Below are 24,482 nucleotides of genomic sequence, written 5' to 3' on the forward strand. Positions count from 1 at the left end.
CCTGGGCCCCGACTTCTGAAGGGCCCACGCACCACCCCAACAAATTAGTTGAACATATTAGTTCAAAACTTTATGATTATTATTATGCTATTATTAATTATATTATACATATATTATATTAAAATTTTATTGAAAATAAAACATTAATAGTACATAATATTTTTTATTTATTTGAAAAAATGGTTAACATGTATTTATTTTTATTTTCCCTGTCTCTCTCTTTTTTTTAAGGGGCCCAATATTTTCTTCAGCGCCCGGGGCCTCAACCGACCTTAATCCGCCCCTGCTATTGGGAAAAGGATCACTTCATTTCCCCTCACCAATCTTGTTGCCCTTCCCTGTACACGCTCAAGCAAATCTACATCCTTCCTAAAATGAGGCCTCCAGACCTGTACGCAGTACTCAAGGCGTGGATTGATCATTGCTTTATACAGAGGGACAATCACTTCCTTTTCTCTTCTAGCAAATTTCCTGTATATTATTGACAAAACACCCTGACCTGCTCTTGCAGCCTGTCTGCATTGTTCAGAAAACTTAATATCTAACTGCACAATTACTCCCAGGTCTTTTTCATTTTTCTACCACTCGAAGTGTAGTATCACACAGTTGATACGTTTCTCTGGGGTTACTTCTATCCATATGCAGTACTTTGCATTTGTCAACGTTAAACTTCAGTTGCCACTTCTCAGCCCATCTTTCCCAATTTTCTAGATCCTCTTGCAGTAGCACACTGCCATTACTGTCATTAACAACCCTGTCAACCTTTGTATCATCTGCAAACTTCGACACTAAGCCTGATATACCTTCATCAATATCATTGATAAATATACAAAACAACAGTGGATCCAACACCGAACCCTGTGGGACTCCACTAATAACATTAGACAAGAAGAGGGCGCCCATAGATTACCGCCATGTGCCTTCTCCCACTCAACCATCCTTTTATCCATTGTAGCAACTTGCCCTTAATACCATTCTGCTCCAATTTGTACAGTAGTCTTCCATGTGCAGCAGGGTCAAAAGCTTTCCTGAGAATCCAAGTATATGATATCAAAATTATTTTTTGCATCCAGTTTCTTTGTAACCACATCATAATATCCAATCAAATTTGTCAGACAAGACTTTCCCTTAAAAAAATCCATGCTGTGTCTGAATTATTGCTGCAGTCTTGTCTAGATGATCCTGCAATGCATCTTTAACCAGTGACTCCATTATTTAACCCGGAACAGAAGTTAAACTAACTGCTCTGTAATTACTCGTGTCATACTTCGATCCCTTTAGTGAACTGAGGATACATTTGCACATCTCCAGTCCGTGGGGACCTCTCCTGAGTCCAAGGATGCTCTCACAGTTAAGGGTTTGCTTAGTTCCCTTTTGGCCTCCTTTAATATAACTGGATAGATCCCGTATACTCCAGGTGTCTTTCTTATGTTTAACTTCAACAATTTCTCCTCCACTTTGCTCTCAGTTATTACAAAATCATTAAGCACCCTGTTACAATTTCATAACCTTCTGTCATTTTCAATCCTTAATAATAACTCCTCATATGTGAATATAGATGGAAAATTCTCATTCAGTTTGTTTGCTATCTGAGCATGATCATCAACAGTCGTAACATCGATATCAAGTGTGCCAATCAGATTCATCCCCTTCCTTTTAGTTTATATAAGCAAAGAAATCCTTGCTGCTTTTCTTAGCATCCTTTGCCAAAGATTTCTCGTAATCTGCCTTCGTCTGCCTAACCTCCAGTGTGACTTTATTACAGACTAGCTTATATCTGCCATAGGCTTCTGTATCGCCTGATAATTTATATGCCTCCTATGCATTTTTCTTCTCTGCCACGAGTCTCATTAGTTCAAGGCTTAGGCCTAAATGGTTGTCAAATGGTAATTTGATAAACATTTAGGCCTAAGCCTTGAACAATATTTCTTAATCGGTATGAAACGTTTAGTAGCTCCCACGATTAATTCCTTGAATGCTTCCCATTTAGAATTTGCTGTTGGTAACATCATAACCCCGGGGGCTCACATCTGGTGAGTATGGGCTTGGCACATCCAGGGTTCTGAGCTGGATATCATCATTCTTCTCTTTCTTGGTGATTCCCTTCTACTTTTCACTCTCTCTCTCTCTCTCTCTCTCAGGGTTACTGGGGAACTTTTTTTTTTCTGGCGCAGCATAAGGCTCAGGCTTCCTTGCATTATATGGATATTAATAATAATAATAATAATAATAATAATAATAATAATAATAATAATAATAATAATAATAATCAGTTGGTCCCACTGTACAGAATTTAAAAACTCTCTGAGTTTTCAACAATATCTGCCTTTGATGCCTTGATGAGCACTTCAAATTCGTCAAATTTATTTACTGTACGTCTAGCAACGGTGTACATGCAAGTATACATGCACCTGTTCTTACTCTTAGTTACCCTAACACAGCCCATGTATTTACGTGTTCCATGATTACACCCAGCAGTTCTTGAAATGCCCAGCAACTTGCTGTCTAGGCTGCTACTCATTACAATAGATGCAGTGCAAAAATCACTTTCGCCTCTGTCTGTGGCTACTGTTAATCTTTTAGCCTGTGAAACCTCCCAAGCTAGTCTCTCCTGTTAGCAAGCATAGACCACACTGAAAAAAATTCTACCCCGTTGAGCCTTGCACAATCTCTTCAGGGCCAAATTAATTGACAGAGCTCGCATCATATACTCCCTCCTATCGTGTCGGGGAAAATTGCTTACATTTTTCAAATTTACCCTACTTCACGACTTGTTTTCAGCATTGACCTGTACTTTAAGTAAATCTTCAGATCTCTTACTCCTAAGGTCGTTAGTTCCGTGTACAACAATATCTCCTTTTGTGCCTTTAAAATATTATATCTGCCCTACAACATCATTAACTTTTGCTCCTGGCAGACATACCCTGGTCCTGTTCCACCTATCCTTTTTGCATGATATTTTATTATTATTATTCCTTGCACCATATGGCTATATGGTGCAAGGAAGCCTGAGGCTTATGCTGCACGGGGCAAAAAAAAAAAAAAAAAAAGAATTCCCGAGTTACCCTGAGAGAGAGAGAAAGAGTCAGAAGTAGAAAAGAATCACCAATAAAGAGAAGAATGATGATAACCAGCTCAGGACCATGGGTATGCCAAGCTCATACTCACCAGATGACAATAGAGTCATCAACGATAACTATTTCTTGTGGAACTAACGCATTCTACCTTGGTTATTGCCACTGTTTTGCCTGATGCACAGGAGTGAGCTCTGGCGTTGAGTTTTGCAGCTCAGAGCTTGACGGACCCCTCATATTAGTTTCTTTCTAAGCCCTACACTCAAACTCTCATAGACGCTCATCAGAACCTTGAAGGGGCTTAGAGGGGAACAGATATCCTGTGTGTTATCAGACACTCAGCCTAAAACACTGATGGATCCAATATCTCTCTATTACAGAAGATTTAGGAGAAGTCCGGTCGGCCTGCCTCCCTAAAATCCACTCATGCACACCTCGATGGTAAGCCCTGTTATGTCACTTAGGTGGCAACGAACGTGTAGAGTGGTTCTCTTCAAGACGCCTGGTCAGCGTCTTGAAGACGCCTGGTCAGCGTGAAGAGGAAAAGACCAAACCCTCCAGCATATGAGAGCACAACAATACAAATGGCCCTCAGTCCCCAGCAGCTTTCACTCTCCCTCTTACGGCAGCGAGAAGATCAGAGTGGAAGCAGAGGGTGCTAAGAATCTCTGGGTACGACCAGGCTGCCATGCACGGAAACTGAACTTGGCCTGTTATAACGTACGATCACTCATCGGTGAAGACAGGATATTAGAGCTGGAAAAGGAATTAGAAAATGTGAATTGGAATAGCATCGGTTTGGCTGAAACAAGAAGAAGAAATGAATCACTTATAAGTTTATCAAGTGGAAATCTGCTGTACACCAATGGAAACAGTGAAAGGAGTGAAGGTGGAGTTGGGTTTCTGGTCCATAAAGATTTTAAAAAACAACATTTTGGAATTCAAAAGTACATCACCAAGGGTGTCAAGACTAATACTCAACATTTCTAAGAGGTACAAGCTAAAGATTATAATGATTTATGCACCAACATCGAGCCATGATGATGAAGAGGTCGAAGAAATGTACACCGAAATTGAGAGTCTTCGAGATGAGCAGAAAACCCACTACACTATTATTATGGGGGATTTCAATGCTAAGGTTGGAAAAAGGCAAAACAGCGCAGAAAGAGGAACTATAGGAAATTTTGGAATTGGTGAAAGAAATAAAAGAGGTGAAAGACTTGTGGAATTTGCAGAATCTCAAGGACTGTCAGTAATGAACACTTTGTTAAGAAAAGGGTGAACAGAAAGTGGACATAGAAGAGTCCAAATGGATTAACATCTAATGAAATCGACTTCATCCTCACTAACAGAAGATATATTGTGAATGATGTTACCGTCCTGAATAAGGTAAATGTTGGAAGTGATCACAGAATGGTAAGATGTACACTTGATATAGATGTAGGAAAGGAAGGGAAAAAACTGACTCGAGTAAATAATACAAAGGTCTTTGAGATAACAGAAGAGGAGAAAAAGCAGTATGTACTGGAACTTAAGAACAAGTTTGAGCTTCTGCAGACTGCTCAGGACCAAGATATCGACGAGGAATATTACAACTTTCTGAAAGTGATAAAACCCAAGAAACCTATAGGGAAACAGAAATCCAAAGAAGAAAAAATTAGTCAAGAAACACTTGTCATGATGAACCGAAGACGACAAATGAAGAGCAAGAAAAACAGTGACAGGGAGAAAATTGAGTATACTGAGTTATGCAAAGCCATTACAAAGAGACTCAGAGAGGACATAAGAAGATTTAACACAAGAAAAGTAGAACAAGCATTAAGGGAAAACAAAGGATTTAAATCAGCAGCCATGAGCAGTAATACAGAAAGACAAATGATACTGAAACTGAAGAATAGCGATGGTGTACTTATAAACAGCAGAGAAGGCATAATTCAAATTGCAGAAGACTACTATAGAGAATTATACAAGGAGCGAGGGAATGATATCAGCAGTGGGGAAGATGGATTGCAAAGTAGCAACACATACGACATACCCGATATTCTTCCTGATGAGGTAGAACATGCATTGAAGAAAATGAAGAATCGGAAAGCCCCGGGGGGAAGATGAAGTTACTGTAGAGTTGTTAAAATTGGGAGGAAGAGACATAACACAAAAATTGGCAAGGCTCTTCACAAAGTGCACTAGAAAAGGTGTGACGCCTAAGCAGTGAAATCATAGTTTTGCTGCATAAGAAAGGAGGTAAATCAGAAATTGGAAATTATAGACCAATTAGCTTGTTACCCCACATCTACAAGTTGTTCACAAGGGTCATTACTAACAGATTAGAAAGAATACTTGTTGAGAATCAACCGAAAGAGCAAGCTGGCTTTAGGACAGCTAATATCACAGCTAATGGAGAAAACATCACAGCTAATGGAAAATATCACAGCTAATGGAGAAAACAAATGAGAAAACACCATTATGCCTGGCATTTGTGGATTATGAAAAGGCATTTGATTCCATACAGCATAAGGCAATGTTTCGGGCACTGCAAAGACAAGGCATAGATACTCCATATATTATGATTTTGAAGAAAATATATGAGAGTGCTACCTCCTTTATTAGACTAGACAAAGACAGTAGCAAATTTAAAATCGAGAAAGGAGTTCGACAAGGAGACACAATATCTCCGAAGCTGTTTACTGTTGCCCTTGAGGAAGCTTTCAGAAGATTAGACTGGTCGCAGAAAGGAGTCAATGTGAACGGAGAGTACCTAAACCATTTACGATTTGCAGATGACATTGTGGTTATAAGCCACGATCCCAAAGAATTAGAGGAAAATCTTAATCAGTTATGCACAGTTAGTAAGGATTTTGGTCTAAAGATGAATATGGCTAAAACAATAGTAATGATGAACCAGTATGCCACAGAAAGGAAAATAATGATTGAAGGAGCAGTACTTGAAAAGGTGGAGTCATATACTTATCTGGGACAAGTTATTAGCTGTAATAATGATAAATGGCTGGAAGTCAAGAGAAGAATAAATTTTGGATGGATAGCATTCAGGAAATATAGTCACATACTGAAGAGCAATATCGCAGTTTGTCTGAAACGTAAAATAATGAATCAATGTATACTCCCCACCATGACTTATGGAAGTGAAACTTGGGCACTCACCAAAAGAATGGAAGAGAAGCTGAGAACTACACAGCGAAGAATGGAACGAATTATATTGGGAATCAGACTGCTAGATAAGAAGAGAAACACATGGATTAGGCAGCAAACTCAAGTAAAGGAAATTCTTATCAAAACTAAAGAACTAAAATGGTCTTGGGCAGGACACACAGCTCGAAGACATGATGACAGATGGACTAAGAAAATAACAGAATGGTACCCAAGAGGAGCTAGAAGAAAACCTGGAAGACAAAGGCGGAGATTGATAGATGAAATTCATGAGTTTTTGGGTAGTAAATGGATAGCCAGTGCTCAAAACAGAAGGAACTGGAAAGTTGCTGGAGAGGCCTTCATCCTGCAGTGGATTGAAAATGGCTGATGATGATGATGATGATGATGAGAACCTTCAGTTGGCGCCTAATTTCTTCACAGTCTCTGCACACACAAAGACATCCTCCTTGGCTAGATCATGTCCTGCTTTGGAAAGACAAACATTTCACAAAATATAACAAAACTGCAAACATTTCACATTTCGCACATTTTTTTAGACTGTGGTGCGTTGGAGAATCGCCCCATCGGTTCTCCCGCGAGCTACAGTACTACCGCTGCGCTGGCTAGTCTGGGTCATGATTCCGTTTAAGTATAATTTAATTAACAATGAAATTTAATAAGATTAATAAATTTTACTGATTACCTGGAAGACAAAGGCGGAGATTGATAGATGAAATTCATGAGTTTTTGGGTAGTAAATGGATGGCCAGTGCTCAAAACAGAAGGAACTGGAAAGTTGCTGGAGAGGCCTTCATCCTGCAGTGGATTGAAAATGGCTGATGATGAGAACCTTCAGTTGGCGCCTAATTTCTTCACAGTCTCTGCACACACAAAGACATCCTCCTTGGCTAGATCATGTCCTGCTTTGGAAAGACAAACATTTAAGGGTGACACGAGTAATTACAGACCAGTTAGTTTAACTTCGGTTCCGGGTAAAATAATGGAGTCACTGGTTAAAGATGCATTGCAGGATCATCTAGACAAGACTGCAGCAATAATTCAAACACAGCATGGGTTTGTTAAGGGAAAGTCTTGTCTGACAAATTTGATTGGTTATTATGATGTGGTCACAAAGGAACTGGATGCAAAAAATAATTTTGATATCATATACTTGGATTTCAGGAAAGCTTTTGACACTGTTGCGCATGGAAGACTACTGTACAAATTGGAGCAGAATGGTATTAAGGGTAAGTTGCTACAATGGATAAAAGGATGGTTAAGTGGGAGAAGACAGAGGGTGGTAATCAATGGGTGCTGCTCTTCGTGGACTAATGTTATTAGTGGAGTCCCACAGGGTTCGGTGTTGGGTCCACTGTTGTTTTGTGTATTTATCAATGATATTGATGAAGGTATATCAGGCTTAATGTCGAAGTTTGCAGATGACACAAAGGTTGGCAGGGTTGTTAATGACAGTAATGGCAGTGTGCTACTGCAACAGGATCTAGATAATTTGGGCAGATGGGCTAAGAAGTGGCAACTGAAGTTCAACCTTGACAAATGCAAAGTACTGCATATGGGTAGAAGTAACCCCAGAGAAACGTACCAACTGTGTGGTACTACACTTAAGGTGGTAGAAAATGAAAAAGACCTGGGAGTAATTGTGCAGTCAGATATGAAGTTTTCTGAGAAATGCAGACAGGCTGCTAGGGCGGGTCATGGGGTATTGTTAATGATATATAGGAATTTTGCTAGCAGGGAAAAGGAGGTGATTGTCCCTCTGTATAAGGCAATGGTCAGGCCACGCCTTGAGTACTGCGTACAGGTCTGGAGGCCTCATTTTAGGAAGGATGTAGATTTGCTTGAGCGTGTACAGAGAAGAGCAACACGATTGGTGAGGGGAATGAAGGGATTCTCTTACCAAGAGAGGCTTAAGTTCTGCAAATTGCAGTGGCTGGAGACTAGGCACCTGCGCGGTGATTTGATTGAGGTCTATAAGGCCTTGAATGGGTTGAGCACGCTGAATTCTGATGGGATCCTTCCACTTGTTCAGATTACTAACCTACGGGGACATAAGTTCAAATTAAGAAAGGACAGATGTAGGATAGATGTGCGGAAATTTGCTTTTAACCAGCGGGTGGTTAATTGCTGGAACAAACTTCCATCTGTCGTTGTGGAAGTTGATAGGTTAAATAAATTTAAGAAGGAACTGGACAGGCATTTGGAGGGAATGGTGTGATTTTTTTTTTTTTTTTTTTTTGGCTGATGCTACATAAGCTCCTACACTTGCTTTCTTGCATCATGTGCCACTACTACTACTACTATTTCACAAAATATAACAAAACTGCAAACATTTCACATTTCGCACATTTTTTTAGACTGTGATGCGTTGGGGAATCGCCCCATCGGTTCTCCCGCGAGCTACAGTACTACTGCTGCGCTGGCTAGTCTGGGTCATGATTCCGTTTAAGTATAATTTAATTAACAATGAAATTTAATAAGATTAATAAATTTTACTGATTAATTGATAATACTATACTAATCTAACAGATTTCTAATAAAGTGCTACGTATTTCGCTATTTAGTTTTATATTAAACCTTAGACTGTGAAGTTCGGCATTTACGTTACACTATTTCGGTATCGTATAACAATGGCTGCAAGTTACGGTAAGATCTACAAACCCTAGGTATTAACTTTCAAAATCGCTATATAAATTCAAATAAACCATGGAGCTTGGCTAGGACTATAAAGCTACTTATAGAAAATAATTTAGTATAACAATTAAGTCAATAAAACGAATAAACATAGGTGCCTCCGTAGCCAGGTGAGCAGGAGCAGCAGTGCGTAGCACACGCTTCTTCATTAGCCCGGGGCTCGAGCCCGTGACTACTAAATACGGATAATGCGGAAAGGTTAGGGAATGACCACCACATACCCCCGGAGCAATATGGTCTTAGTTGCTAATGCTCCTGAAAAAAAAAAAAAATAAATAACGACTAAATATATATAAAACAGCGTTCGCAGGAGCTGCAGAAATCTTGGCCAGCACGGATTAACTCGTACACAGACCTAATTTGTACTCCTTTGACTAAAGGTTGGTTTGGTTTTATTGGCGCATTAGCTACTAAGCCTATAATGCGCTTGACTAAAGGAGTTTGTACTCCTTTAAATGAAATACCTAGTTTTTTGCCAATATTTCTTATTTAATAACATTGGTTATACAGAGTTATAATAACACCCTTTTTTTTCAACACTCAGATCTTATTTCTTGACGTGATTATCACACTAGTTACACCAAATACTTTCTGAAGCTCTGGGTAGCACCGTTGGTAGAACCAGCATCCTCCCCACATTGAGTGGAAAACATCTGAATGGCAATGAGGATGACATGAAGAATTTTTATGGGTCTTTTTCACAACTGCGCTGAGTTAGTTCGTCTCAGGCAAGGGTAGCATGGTTTTCTCCCAGAAACTTGGGTTTTTCGGCCAGCAAAACAGAAAAATCAGCCACAGAACACTACAATTTACAGAGTATAAATGGAGCAATATGGCATAGTTGCTGATGCTCCTAATTCAATACTAATTGCAAAACATTCTAGAATCATTTATGATCATCTATAATACTGAAATAATACTCCCGCTTTCTAGAATATTTTTTAAATATCTACAACATTCAGGAATTTTCTACAATGTTCTACCACATTCAAAAGTCTACACCCTTCTGGATTGGCCCCGAGTGCCAAGCGATAGTGTCCAAGCGATTTTGCAAAGCGATATATAGTGCTCTTTCCCAGTGATTTTGTTATATTTTCTTTCCAGTGCTTTTCTCATACTCATTTCTTTATAAGTGGTTCTGTACTTAACAGATCCTAAGTAAGAACCCAGAAAGGAAAATTACCTTTCTTTTCCTAGTATATTTATTTAATTTTTTGCACTAACAAACTAACCTCCCCAACCGCTTGGCCACTAGGTGGCACCGCTCCTGCCTCCACGTGGCGGGGCCGGAAATCTGGGAGGAAAAGCGCTCACTCCCAGGTCCAAATTGCAAGAATGACCATCCAGCATACTCAAAATCATGCGAACTCTGGAAAATTGAAAAAAGAATACAAAAGTACAAGACAGAGAATAAGGTCACATATCAAGAAGCAAGAAAGCAAATAAAGTCAACTATCCCAAAAACCACGTACGCTGCCATTACACTAAAATGCCAAGCTGTTTCAACCCAAACTGATGTATCAATTCCGCCCAATACATCCATTGCAGAATGGGCACGATCTGTGCTATCAACACCTCAACCTACCAGCAAACCCGTTGTAGTTGATGAAATAAGCAATACTCCTATCACAGTTCCGCCTAAAATAAAATCATGTGATAAAATGTCAAATAAATCACGAAGGCAACAAGCCACTGAATCAGAAAAGGCAAATTCAAATAGAATGGACTCTGAAAATATAACTACACACGATGAAACAGTACTTGATCTTCATGCAGAAGATGATATGGAGACTGGATTTTCATCAGGTCAAACTGATGACATAGAAGAGGGTACAGATTCCGGACGTCCCAATTTTCCTAGAAAAGATAAAATGAAATACGACCGTCAAAAGCAACCCACTCACAAGAAACAGACAGACTCGGCTTCCCTCCTCAAACCCCGATAATGCAGAACATTGTTCAATGGAATTGTTGAGGTTTACGCAGCAATACCGATGACATCTATGATTTAATCTCCCGATATGGTCCTATAGCCGTTTGCATACAAGAGACTAATCTAACTCCACAAGTCACTCCATCAATCAGAAATTTTACATTTTACAGAAAAGATAGAAACTCCTCATTATCCACACGGGGAGGCATCGCGATTCTAGTTGACTGTAAAATACCATCTAGAAACATTCCGCTTCAAACCCACTTAGAAGCCATTGCCGTACGTGTATCAGTTGGGCAAATTCTAACTCTAGTATCTCTGTACCTTACACCTAACAAGATGTGCACGTTTAAAGAACTAGAAGATCTTATAAGACAGATACCACCACCTTTTTGTATCTTGGGTGATTTCAACGCGCATCATCCATTGTGGGGATCAGACCACATGGACAGTAGAGGACACTTGATCGAGACGATACTAGACCAACTGAATCTAACATTACTGAACACTGGTGAAAATACTTATACTCACCTTCCCACTGGATCTATGTCAGCAATTGATTTAACACTCTGTTCCCCCATATTATACCCCAGTATAGAATGGACAGTATTAAACGACCCACACAACAGTGATCACTTTCCAATCATATGCAGAATCCAAACGCTTCAAACATCATATCCTGATAATCGCTCAAAATGGAAATTCTCCAGAGCAGACTGGAAAAAGTTTTCAACCCGTCTTTCTTTTGATAGCCAATTGATTAAACTACAATCCATTGATGATGCCACAGAGCATATTACCAGACAAATACTGACCACTACCTCCGAAGCAATACCTCAAGCCTCCACATTTAAACACAAAAACCTTAAACACTGGTGGAATGACGCCTGTACCAATGCCAAAAAGGAAAAAAATAAAGCTTGGAACCTGTTCCGGAAGTTCCCAACTACCAACAACCTAATTCAGTATAAAAGGCTAAAGTCAAAAGCTAGGCAAGTTAGAAGAAAAGCCAAAAAGGAATCGTGGATACAGTTTGCCTCCACTATTACAAAGGATACTAGCAGTCGTCTCATCTGGAAAAAAATTTGGCAATTAAATGGGAAATATCCACCTCTTCCTTCTCCCATTTTAATCAAAAATGGACAGGAAATTTCTTCTTGTCAAGAAATAGCTAACGTCCTTGCAGAGAACTTTTACCAAACATCTGCCACGTCAGCATATAGCAACTCTTTTCTTAAAATCAAAGCTTCAGCAGAAAGGTACAAAATAAAATTCCATACTTCCCAATATATTGGCTATAATCAACCGTTTAACCTATTTGAACTGCAAACAGCATTAAAGAGATCACCTAACAGTGCAGCTGGACCTGATGGTATATATTATGTAATGCTGAAACATATAAACAGTACAGCCTTGAATTTACTATTAATGTTCTATAATCGGATTTTTCTTGAGGGTACTTATCCATCTTCCTGGCATCATTCCATCATTTTGGCCTTTCCTAAACCAGGAAAAGATCACACATTTCCAGAAAATTACCGACCTATTTCTCTAACTAGCTGCCTAAGTAAAATCCTAGAAAGAATGATACACAGACGGCTCACCTGGTTTCTTGAAACTAAAGAACTGATGAACAACAATCAGTTTGGTTTCCGACAAAACAGATCCACTTTAGATCTAATGGTGAAAGCCGAGACTAACATCCGCAATGCTTACGTCAAAAATGAACATCTTGTAATGGTAAGTCTCGATATAGAAAAGGCTTTCGACACTACCTGGAGATACGGCATATTGAGAGAGCTTCATTCCATAGGATTGCGAGGGCACTTACCAGAATTCGTTAAAAATTTTCTTCAACACAGAACATTTCAGGTCCGCTATCAATCTGTACTTTCCCGGTCCTACACTCAAGAAGAAGGTATCCCGCAAGGATCAGTACTGAGCTCTACCCTTTTTTCACTTAGACTGAACACCATAACACACAACATCCCAAATACTGTAGAACTATATATGTATGCGGATGATCTAACTATATCTTGCCGTTCCCAAAATATACATACCATTGAAAGACAGCTGCAACTCTCTATAAATAAGTTGGAGGAATGGGCAATGCAGAATGGATATCGTTTATCAGATCAAAAAACAATTGCAGTTCACTTTTGCAAAAAACGTAAGCTACACCCAGAACCAGAACTCAGATTAAAAAACCATTTGATCCCTCTCACAAGTAATTTCCGTTTCTTAGGCCTAATATTGGACACCAAACTAAACTTTGTTTCACATATCACATACCTCCGAACTGTCTGTCTAAAGAAACTTAATATACTTAGGTCCATTTCTGCTATGACATGGGGAGCTGATAGATACACACTATTACATCTGTATCGTGCTATTATCAGATCTCGTTTAGACTACGGTGCTATTGTATATGATTCAGCTAGGAAAAGCGCATTAATCAGACTTAATACCATCCAACACAGTGCCCTTCGAACTGCTCTGGGTGCATTTAGAACATCCTCTGTTCAGAGTCTGTATGAAGAGGCACACGAACCTCCACTTCACCTTCGAAGGAAAATGTTGCTTCTAAATTATGCAGCTAAAATTCAGAGCCTTCCAGACCATCCCATTCGACCATTGCTTTCCAACCCCGAGTGGACAACGTTCTATAACAGTAAACCAAATGAAAATAGACCAACTGGCATGAGACTAAAAGATTTGCTTCACACCTGGAATATTGATTTTGATAACATACTTAAAGAAAGCGATATTCCTGATCCACCCTGGTCTGTAAATCTCCCTCACTGTGATACGCACTTTCAGCAATGGGGAAAGAACTCCCTGGCAGATGAAAATATCAAACAACTACATAAAGAACATGCCCTCAACAATATACAAAGCTACCAAATATATACAGATGGCTCAAAAACAGATTCTACAGTTGGTGCCGCAGCTGTCTTTCCATCTTTTACAGTCTCCATATCACTACCAGTTGAATGTAGCAGTTATACTGCTGAGTTATATGCAATTAAACTAGCCTTACAGAATATTAACACTATCCACAATACTAGCAGTGTAATATACACTGATTCATTGAGTGCAGTGTCTGCTTTGGGTAATCAGTTTTCAATATCACAACCAATCGAAAAACAAATCATTTGATACTTAAACCACCTACGAAGTAGGAATCATAAAGTGAAATTCTGCTGGATCCCAGGGCATTCTGGTATCTTAGGCAATGAGAGAGCAGATCAGGCAGCCAAAAATCCAAACAGTACAACACCAGCAAATTATAAAGTACCATATAGAGATTATTTGAAGCATATAAAAAAAGTCTATATGTTTCAGTGGTCAGAAATATGCAAGGCACAAAGTAATAACAAGTTGCTCCAAATCAAAAAAGAACCTGCGTTATGGATTTCCAGCTTTAGACAAAATAGACAGGAAGAAGTTCTAGCAAGACTAAGGATTGGACATACTCATCTAACCCATATGTTTCTACTCATGGGGGATGACCCACCTCGATGCACGCATTGTTCACTACCGCTTACAGTCAAGCATATACTTTTAGATTGTCCTCACTATTCTCCTTTCAGAAGAATTTTCCACTCTCAATCACAACTACAAGAACCGTTATCGCTTAACCATATGATTGGCAATAGTGCTAACCTAGCTACACTCTATACATTTCTGAAGGAAATACATATATATGAATTCCTATGATGCCAAAATAGAACATATTATATTACCTTAGAATAATTATGTAGGACCTGGCACATTTTGGCCTTAGCTGCCCTTGTGCCTTTAAACACCAATACCAATACCAATACCTTCTGGATTATTCTCAATATTCTATAAATTTATTAAATATTTACTAAATATTATTTACTTTTTTTTTATTTTTATACATATAGAAAATATTTTAGTAAAAATTGGTAAAACAGATTTGTCCTAAAATGTTAATTAATTCCTATGTTAATGTTAATTATTCGTATGTTAATGTTAATAGAATTATCTTGTTGTATACTGTTATACTATATTTCCAATTTAGTTGTTTGTGGACATGATCATGATATACCTTTCATTTGTTTCTTCTAGGTTATGACACATTCAATAAAGATTATTTATTTAATCCCTAATAAAATGCTGTTGATAATTTATCCTCTGTTCTAAGTGACCAACGTAGTGTATCTTTTTCGAAATTTTGCCAGTCTTTGGCCTGAATTTCAAACTGCAAGTGCTTCACGGATCTGTAAAGTACTAGTCACATGGCACTGTCTTTGTCTAATCCTGACTATAACCAACGACTTCGCCTAAAATTGAGTTCATATTGAGTTGCAACTGATGTTTCTGCCCTCATGGGTAGCACTATTGGTAGAATCACCATACACCCATACTGAGTGAAAAGACCTGAATTCGAGTTTTGTCAATGACGTGAGTAATTTTTATGGGCCTTTTTCGCAATGTGGCTGAATTAGTCAGTCTCAGGGTAGAACTCATCAAGATGTTTATTTAAGTGTGATAATAGCTGATTTCTGTTACAGCCAGTGCTAGATTCCATGAGACCAGGCGCAGCTATTTTTATACGCAGCACTATCTCCACCGATTTTGTTCACCTACCCACTCAGTTGGTAAGGGAAGAAAATAATATTAGGCAAATCTATGAGCACTAATGATAAGAAAACAAATAAATTCAAGATGATAGATTAAAATAGTGTTATATTATGTCTATACATAAGCACATACACATCAGTTGTTGTAGGGTTTAGGAGCATCAGCGACTATGGCCATATTGCTCTGTATATATCGTCTACAAACTACCTGTGTTCTTTGGTCGATTTTCCGGACAAAAAGTCCAAGTTTTCAGGAAAAAAAACCGTGCTACCCTTGAACTTTTCCACCAACACTTACCCACAGCACAGTTGGTAGGATTGCCATAGTTCCCTGGTGTGGGAACTATGGCAATCCTACCAACTGTGCTGCCCACAAGGGCCATTCATATTTTGCGAAAAGGATCATAGGAACAGATGACTGTTTCCTTTAATTATCATTCTGTTTTAAATTTCAAAAAATGAAAGTATTTGTTGCTTATCCAGAAAGCTAAATACAGCTTATTTTTATTTCAGTATGAATTAGACTTGCCAATTGAAGTAAAAGCAGGTTGTATAGGTGAGTACAAAATAAATTTTTTATTTAACTTATGCTATGTTTCCATATATTTATTAGGTGTATTAACCAGGTTGTAAATGGAATTAGAATTACCCATACGGTGCTAGGAAGCCACAGGCTTTGCTGCACTAGTAATAATAAATAAATATAATAATAAATGAGTCAATAAAATAAAATAAAGAACAGAACAAAATTAATAATAAAAATAAGAAAAAAATATAATAAAAATAATATAAAACATAAAATAAAACGAAAATAAACAACCTGTGTGCTTTCTAGAACTAGAGTAAACAGAATTTGAATTTTTGGCTACCAGTTCTGGAATCATTTATAACAATGAAAATTTTGCCCTTATTCATTTTACAATTTGGTCTTCAGTGAAGTCCCTTCTAAGGTGCAATTTCCATTAACTGTAGTGCACATATTCCAAGTCTTTCCTCATGCTGCTCTTCTTTTATAGATTTCACCAAGTGGATTGCCTTTTAAGAAGCATAACATCTATCTTTAGGTACAGTCTTCATATTTAGAGGTGCCTCTGTAGCCAGGTGGGAAGGAGCAGCAGTGTGTAGCACATGCTTCTTGATTAGACCATGGTTCGATTCCATCACCACCAAATATGGAGGATGCGGAAAGGTCAGGGAATGACCACCGCATATCCCGGAGCAATATGGCCTTAGTTGCTAATGCTCCTAAAAAACCAAATAACAAATAACTTCATATTTAGACAGTATTTCCTTCCTTCTTGGCATAGGCCTTCCTTCTTTGCACTACTTGGAGAACTTCGTGACCATATGTTATTAGTGGAGGTGTATCTGATTGCATTAGTAGATCCATATGATGCAAGAAATCAAGCTTAGGCAGCATCAGCCTAAAAAAAAAAAATGCTCCCATTTCACCCCTCCGTTCATTCCAAATACCTGTCCAGCTCAGCCTTAAATTTATTTAGGCTATCAACTTCTACGACAAAGGATGGAAGTCTGTTCCACCAACCAACTACCCTCTGGCTAAAGGCAAACTTCTGCATATCTATCCTACATCTGTCTTTCCTCAATTTGAATTTATGCTCTCAGGTGATTATGCTGAACAAGAGGAAGAATCCCATCAGCATTCAGCATGCTCAAACCATTCAAGGCTTTATACACCCCTATCAGATCACCTCGCCGGTGCCTAGCCTTGAGACACTGTAATTAGCAAAACTTAAGCCTTTCTTCTTAAGAGCAACCCTTTGTTCCATTCACTAACCTTGTTGCCCTTCTCTGTACTTGTTCCAGCAGCTCTACATGCTTCTTGAAATGAGGCCTCCAGACCTGTATACAGTACTCAAGGCGTGGTCTGACCATTGCTTTTTACAATAATCACCTCCTTATCCCTGCTAGAAAAATTCCTGTATATCACTGAAACCATAGGGGCTCACATTTGGTGAGTATGGGCTTGGCACACCCAGGGTCCTGAGCTGGATATCATCATTCTTCTCTTTCTTGGTGATTACCTTCTGTTTCTCTCTATCTTTTTGGCTGGTGCAGCAAAAGCCTCAGGCTTCCTTGTACCATATGGCTAATGATGATAATGATAATGACACCGTGAGCTACTCTTGCAGACTATCTGCACTGCTCAGAAAACTTCATATCTACCTGCCCATTTATCTTCAGGTCCTTTTCATTCTCTACCACTGTTAGTGTAGTACCACAGAGTTGATACATTGCTCTGGGGGTTGTTGTTTCCCATATGTAGTACTTTACATTTGTCAATGTTAAACTTCATTTGCCACCTCTCAGCCCATCTGCTCAACCTTTCCAGATCCTGTTGCAGCAGCATAGTGTCAGTAGTGTCCTTGACAACCCTGCCTACCTTTGTATTGTCTGCAAACTTGGACATTAAGCTTGATATACCATCATCAATATCATTTCTGAATACAGAAAACAATAATGGACCCAACATCGAGCCCTGAGGGACTCCACTAATAACATTAGTCCACGACGAGCAGTGTCCATTGATTACCACACTCTGTCTTCTCCCCCTCAGCCATCCCTTTATCCATAGCAGCAATTTGCCTCCAAAGCCAAACTGCTCCAATTTGTGCAGCAGTCTTCCATATCCAACAGCATCAAAAGCCTTTCTAAGATCCAAATGTATAATATCAAAGTTATTCCCTGCCTCCAGTTCTTTTGTGATTGCATCATAATATCCAATCAAATTGGTCAGGCAAGACTTTCCCTTAACAAAATCATGCTGTGTCCGAGCTATAACTGAAGTCATGTCTAGATTACTGTCATGTTTACTAATGATATCAAGAGTAGGAGACTGGCAGAATTACTTAACAAGTCACTGTTGAAAAAAAGCTGTGAATTAGGGTTGAATTTGAAAGTGTCTGCAATTCTGCCCAGACACAATAGGAGGGAGTATATGATGAGAACCTTGTCGATCAGTTAGGCCCTGGAAAGATTGTGCAAGGCTCAACAGGTAGAATTTTTTTCAGCCTTGTTTGTACTTGTTAACAGGAGAGACTGCTACTACAGGGATGGGATACACTTAAATAGGAAGGGTGCAAGAATATTTGCTGATGCTATCGAGGCAGTGTTAGGTGGGTCGGAAAACTGCTAGCTTGTGGGGAGACAAAGACTAAATAGATCAACAGTAGCCACTGGCAGAGGTGAAAGAGATTCTTGCACTGCTTCTATTGGAATGAACAGAAGCCTGAAAAACAAGATGCAGGATATTTCAGAGACTGCTGGGAGTCATTGCATTACAAGTAAAACATGGGTTGTGTTAGGGTAGCTAAGAATAGAAACAGGTGCATGTATACTTGCGTGTACACCAATGATAGGAGTTTAGTAAATAAATCTGATGAATTTGAGGTATTGCTCAAAACATCAAAGGCAGATATTGTTGGGATTTCAGAGACGTGGTGTCACAGATATAAGGAATATAGAACTGGAATTTGGGGAGTACAATGTCTACAGAAGGGATAGACAGGATAGGAAGGGAGGAGGGGTTATGCTATTAGTTAAGAAACACATAAAATCCAAGGAAGTGAAGCCAGTCGACATCACTGGACAGTGCAGTGTCGAGTCAGTTTGGTTTGACATCAGCATTGGGAGATCAAAATTGAGAGTAGGAGTGTGCTATAGGCCTAATGACTCTGATGAGTATAATAAGAAACTATATATGGAAATAGAGTGGGCCAGTAATTCAGAGAGAGTTATAATGGGGAATTTTAATTTCCCAGATATTGACTGGAATTTGTGGGCTGGTCACTGACACACTAGCAAGGCTTTTGTGGATTTATTGGATGATTGTTTTCTACATCAGCATGTTCGGGAGGCAACTAGAGGGAGTAATACTCTTGATTTGGTTATCAGTAGTGATTGTTCATGCATTAAGAATCTGCAGATGAATGAACCAGTAGGTGGAAGTGATCACAGTGTGCTGAAGTGGGATTTACTCAATGAGGTAACTACCATTAGGGGTAAAGGGAAGGGTTATTGCTTTCCTAAAGGTGACTACGATGGACTGAGACAGTATTTAAATTCTATACAGTGGGACCAACTGATGATGTTACCAACAGCAAATTCAAAATGGGAAGCATTCAAAGAACTTATCTTGGAAGCTACTAGGCTTTACCTACCAACTAAGAAATATTGTTAAACGTTTGGACCTAAATGGATGTCAGATGAACTAATGAGACATATGGCAGAGAAGAAAAATGCATGAGATACATACAAATTAACACATGACACAGAAGCCTATGATAGATACAAGTTGATCTGTAACCAAGTTACAAAGGAGGTTAGGCAGGCGAAGGCAGATTATGAGAAATCTTTGGCAAGGAATGCAAAGAAAAACAGCAAAGAGTTCTTTACTTATGTGAACTCTAGAAGGAAGGGGATGAATCAGATTGGTCCACTTGATATCGATGGTTCAACTGTTGATAATCCTGCTCAGGTAGCTAACAAACTACATGAATATTTTGCATCGACATTCACACATGAGGAGTTATTCAGCGAGAGGAATGCCACAGGTGTGTATTCAACTCTGGCAGTAAGCTAGAGAATCTTGAAATAACTGAGAGTAAAGTGGAGGAGAAATTGTTGAAGATAAACACAAGAAAGGCATCTGGGGTGGATGGGATCTATCCGATTATATTAAAGGAGGCAGCAAAGGAAGTAAGCAAACCCTTAGCCATAATTATGAGAGCTTCCTTGGACACAGGGGAGGTACCCACAGACTGAAGATGTGCAAATGTGACGCCAATTCACAAAGGAGGATTAAAGGCTGACACAAGTAATTATAGACCTTTGAGTTACTTCTGTTCCAATAAAAATTAATGGAGCCACTGGTTACATCTAGACAAGACTTCAGTTATAGCTCGAACACAGCATGGTTTTGTTAAGGGGAAGTCTTGCCTGACCAATCTGATTGGATACTATGATGCAGTCACAAAAGAACTGGATGCAGGGAATAACTTTAATATTATATACTTGGATCTTAGAAATGCTTTTGATACTGTTGCACATGGAAGACTGCTGCACAAATTGGAGCAGTGTGGCATCGGAGGCAAATTGCTGCTATGGATAAAGGGGTGGTTGAGGGGGAGAAGACAGAGAGTGGTAATCAATGGACACTGCTCAACGTGGACTAATGTTATCAGTGGAGTCCCTCAGGGTTTATTGTTGGTCCATTATTGTTTTCTCTATTTATAAATGATATTGATGATGGTATATCAAGCTTAATGTCCAAGTTTGCAGATGATACAAAGGTAGGCAGGGTTGTCAAGGACACTACTGACACTATGCTGCTGCAACAGGATCTGGAAAAGTTGAGCAGATGGGCTGAAAGGTGGCAAATGAAGTTTAACATTGAAAAATATAAAGTGCTATATATGGGAAACAGCAACCCCAGAGCAACGTATCAACTCAGTGGTACTACACTGACAGTGTTAGAGAATGAAAGGGTCCTGTGGGTGGTTGTGCAGGCAGATATGAAGTTCTCTGAGCAGTGCAGACGGGATGCAAGAGTAGCTCATGGTGTACTGTCAATGATATATAGGAATTTTTCTAGCAGGGATAAGGAGGTGATTATTCCCTTGTATAAGGCAATGGTCAGGCCACACCTAGAGTACTGTATACAGGTCTGGAGGCCTCATTTCAGGAAGGATGTAGAGCTGATGGAACGAATACAGAGAACGGCAACAAGATTAGTGAATGGAACAAAGGGGTGCTCCTACGAAGAAAGGCTGAAGTTTTGCAAATTACAGTGTCTGGAGACTAGGTACCAGCGAGGTGATCTGATAGAGGTGTATAAAGCCTTGAATGGTTTTAGCATGCTCAATGCTGATGGGATTCTTCCTCTTGCTCAGAATAATCACCTGAGAAGGCATAAATTCAAATTGAGGAAAGACAGATATAGGATAGACGTGTGGAAATTTGCCTTTAGCCAGCTGGTGGTTGGTTGGTTGGTGGAACAGACTTCCATCCCTTGTCGTGGAAGTTGATAGCCTAAATAAGTTTAAGCCTCAGCTATACAGGTATTTTGAACGAACAGAGGGGTGAAGTGTTTTTTTTTTTTTTGGCGGATGCTGCATAAGCTTGCTTTCTTGCATCAAATGCCCCTACTAATGCTAATTCTAATGCTAAATGCTAGATAATCCTGCAGTGCTTCTTTAACCAGTGCCTCCATTAATTTTCCTGGAACAGAAGTTAAACTCACAGGTCTATAATTGCTTGTGTCAGACTTTGATCCTCCTTTGTGAATTGGGGTCACATTTGCACATCTCCAGTCTATGGGTACCTCCCCTGAGTCGAAGGAAGCTCCCATAATTATGGCTAAGTGTTTTCTTACTTCCTTTGCTGTCTCTTTTAATATAACTGGATAGATCCCATTTACTGCAGTTGCCTTTCTTGTGTTTATCTTCAACAATTTCTCCTCCACTTTACTCTCAGTTATTACAAGACTATCTAGCTTACTGCCAGAGTTGAGAGCAGAATGACACCTCTGGCATTCCCCTTGCCGAATAACTCCTCATGTGTGAATGTCGATGCAGAATATTCATTTAGTTTGTTAGCTACGTGAGCAGGATCATCAACAGTTGAACCATCGATATCAAGTGGACCAATCTTATTCATTCCCTTCCTTCTAGAATTTACATAAGTAGAGAACTCTTTGTTGTTTTTCTTTGCATCCTTTGCCAAAGATTTCTCGTAATCTTCCTTTGCCTGCCTAACCTCCTTTGTAATATGGTTACAGACCAACTTATATCTATCATAGGCTTCTGTGTCACATGTTAATTTATATGTATATGATGCATTTTTCTTCTCTGCCATATGTCTCGTTAGTTCATCTGACATCCATTTAGGCCTAAACCTTGAATAATACCTCTTAATTGGTATGTAAAGCCTAGTAGCTTCCATGGTAAGTTCTTGTAATGCTTCCCATTTTGAATTTGCTGTTGGTAACATCATCAGTTGGTCCCACTGTATAGAATTTAAATACTGTCTCAGACCATGATAGTCGCCTTTACGAAAACAAAAACCCTTCTCTTTACCCCTGATGGTAGTTACCTCTTTGAGTAAATCCCACTTCAGCACACTGTGATCACTGCCACCTAGTGGTTCCTTTATCTGCAGATTCTTAATGCATGAAGAATCACTACTGATAATCAGATCAAGAGTATTACTCCCTCTAGTTGCCTCCCGAACATGCTGATGTAGAAAACAGTCATCTAATAAATCCACAAAAGCCTTTCTAGTGTGTGAGTGAGCAACCCACAAATTCCAGTCAATATCTGGGAAATTAAAATTACCCATTATAAGACTCTCTGATTTACTGGCCCACTCTATTTCCCTGTACAGTTTCTTATTATACCCATCAGAGTCATTAGGCCTATAGCACACTCCTACTCTCAATTTTGATCTCCCAATGCTTTTGTCCCACCAAACTGACTCAACACTGCACTGTCCAGCGATGTCTACTGGCTTCACTTCCTTGGATTTTATGTGTTTCTTAACTAATAGCATAACCCCTCCTCCCTTCCTATCTTGTCTATTCTGGCTTTACACATTGTACTCCCCAAATTCCAGTTGTGTATTCCTTATATCTGTGTGACACCTCTGATATCTCAACAATATCTGCCTTTGATGTTTTGAGCAATACCTAAATTCATAAAAAATTTATTTACCAAACTCCTTTTTTTTTTCTTTTTTGTGGTAGTTGTTGGCGCATCGGCTTCTTTAGCCATAATACACCTCCCAAGGTTTTTGCACTACTTTGATCCAAGCCCGAGGCCGGATTAGAACCCGCGACCTTTGGGTTGCTAGGCAGGTACTTTACCCACCCGGCTAGCCTAATCGGCTTCCAAACTCCTAGCTTTGGTGTACATATAAATATACATTCACCTGTTCCTATTCTTAGCTACCCTAACACAACCCATGTGTTTGCTTGTGCCGCAATGACTCACAGCAGTCTCTGAAATACCCTGCATCTTGTTTTCCAGGCTGCTGCTCATTTCAATAGAAGCAGTGCAAGAATCACTTTCACCTTTGCCAGTGGCTACTGTTAATCTATTAGTTCTTGAACCCCCCCCCCCCCCAAGCTAGCAGTTTTCCGACCAACCTAACACTACTTCGATGGCATCAGAGAATGAAAGTTGAGCAGATGGGCTTTGCTTTATTATTCTTCAAAAAAGGGTGCAAGAATATTATTTAAATATTCTTGCACCGTTTCTCTTTAAGTGTATCCCATCCCTGTAGAAGCCGTCTCTCCTGTTAACAAGTACAGACTAGGCTGAAAAAAATTCTACCCCTTGAGCACTGCACAATCTTTCCAGGGCCAAATTGATCAACAAGGCCCTCATCATATACTCCCTCCTTTCATGTCTGGGCAGAATTGCAGACACTTTCAAAATCAACCCTAATTCATGGCTTTTCTTCAACAGTGACCTGTACTTTTAAGTAATTCTGCCGGTCTCCTACTCTTAATAGCATTAGTGCCAACGTGTACAACAATTTCACCTTTTTGTGCCCTTAAAAGATGATATCTGCTGCAACGTCATCAACTTTTGCCCCTGGCAGACATACCCTGTTCCTGTTCCACCTATCCTTTTTACATAGCATGTAAAAGTTTCCCTGACAATAGAGTCACCAACAACTACTAGTTGCTGTGGGACCAGTGCATTCTGCCTTGCCGCTGTGTTATGTGATCATCAAGTGCAAGCTCTGGCATTGATGTGGGCAGCTGAGGTGTATAAGGCCTTGAATGGGTTGACCACGCTGAATTCTGATTTGATTCTTCCACTTGTTCAGATTATGAACCTAAGGGGACATAAATTCAAATTGAATAAAGATAGTTGTAGAATAGATATGTGGAAATTTTCCTTTAGCCCGTGGATGGTTAATTGCTGGAAGAAACTTCCATCTGTCGTTGTGGAAGTTGATAACTTAAATAAATTCAAGGAG

At 39.3% G+C, this 24,482-nt stretch overlaps 1 protein-coding gene across 1 annotated transcript in view; it reads left to right on the forward strand.

Annotated features, from left to right (window-relative positions):
* LOC150088255 (intermembrane lipid transfer protein VPS13A-like) overlaps positions 1 to 24,482 on the forward strand; it is a 3,009,916-nt gene that overhangs the window by 119,555 nt on the left and 2,865,879 nt on the right. The window contains exon 4 of the mRNA XM_090370087.1: positions 15,990 to 16,032. Coding sequence (XP_090226213.1) covers positions 15,990 to 16,032 — 43 coding nt within the window. The remainder of the gene's footprint in view (positions 1 to 15,989; positions 16,033 to 24,482) is intronic.

Source organism: Mastigoproctus giganteus, chromosome 3 (assembly GCF_048544385.1).
Source record: "Mastigoproctus giganteus isolate SK-2022 chromosome 3, ASM4854438v1, whole genome shotgun sequence".
Taxonomy (NCBI): Eukaryota; Metazoa; Arthropoda; class Arachnida; order Uropygi; family Thelyphonidae; genus Mastigoproctus; species Mastigoproctus giganteus.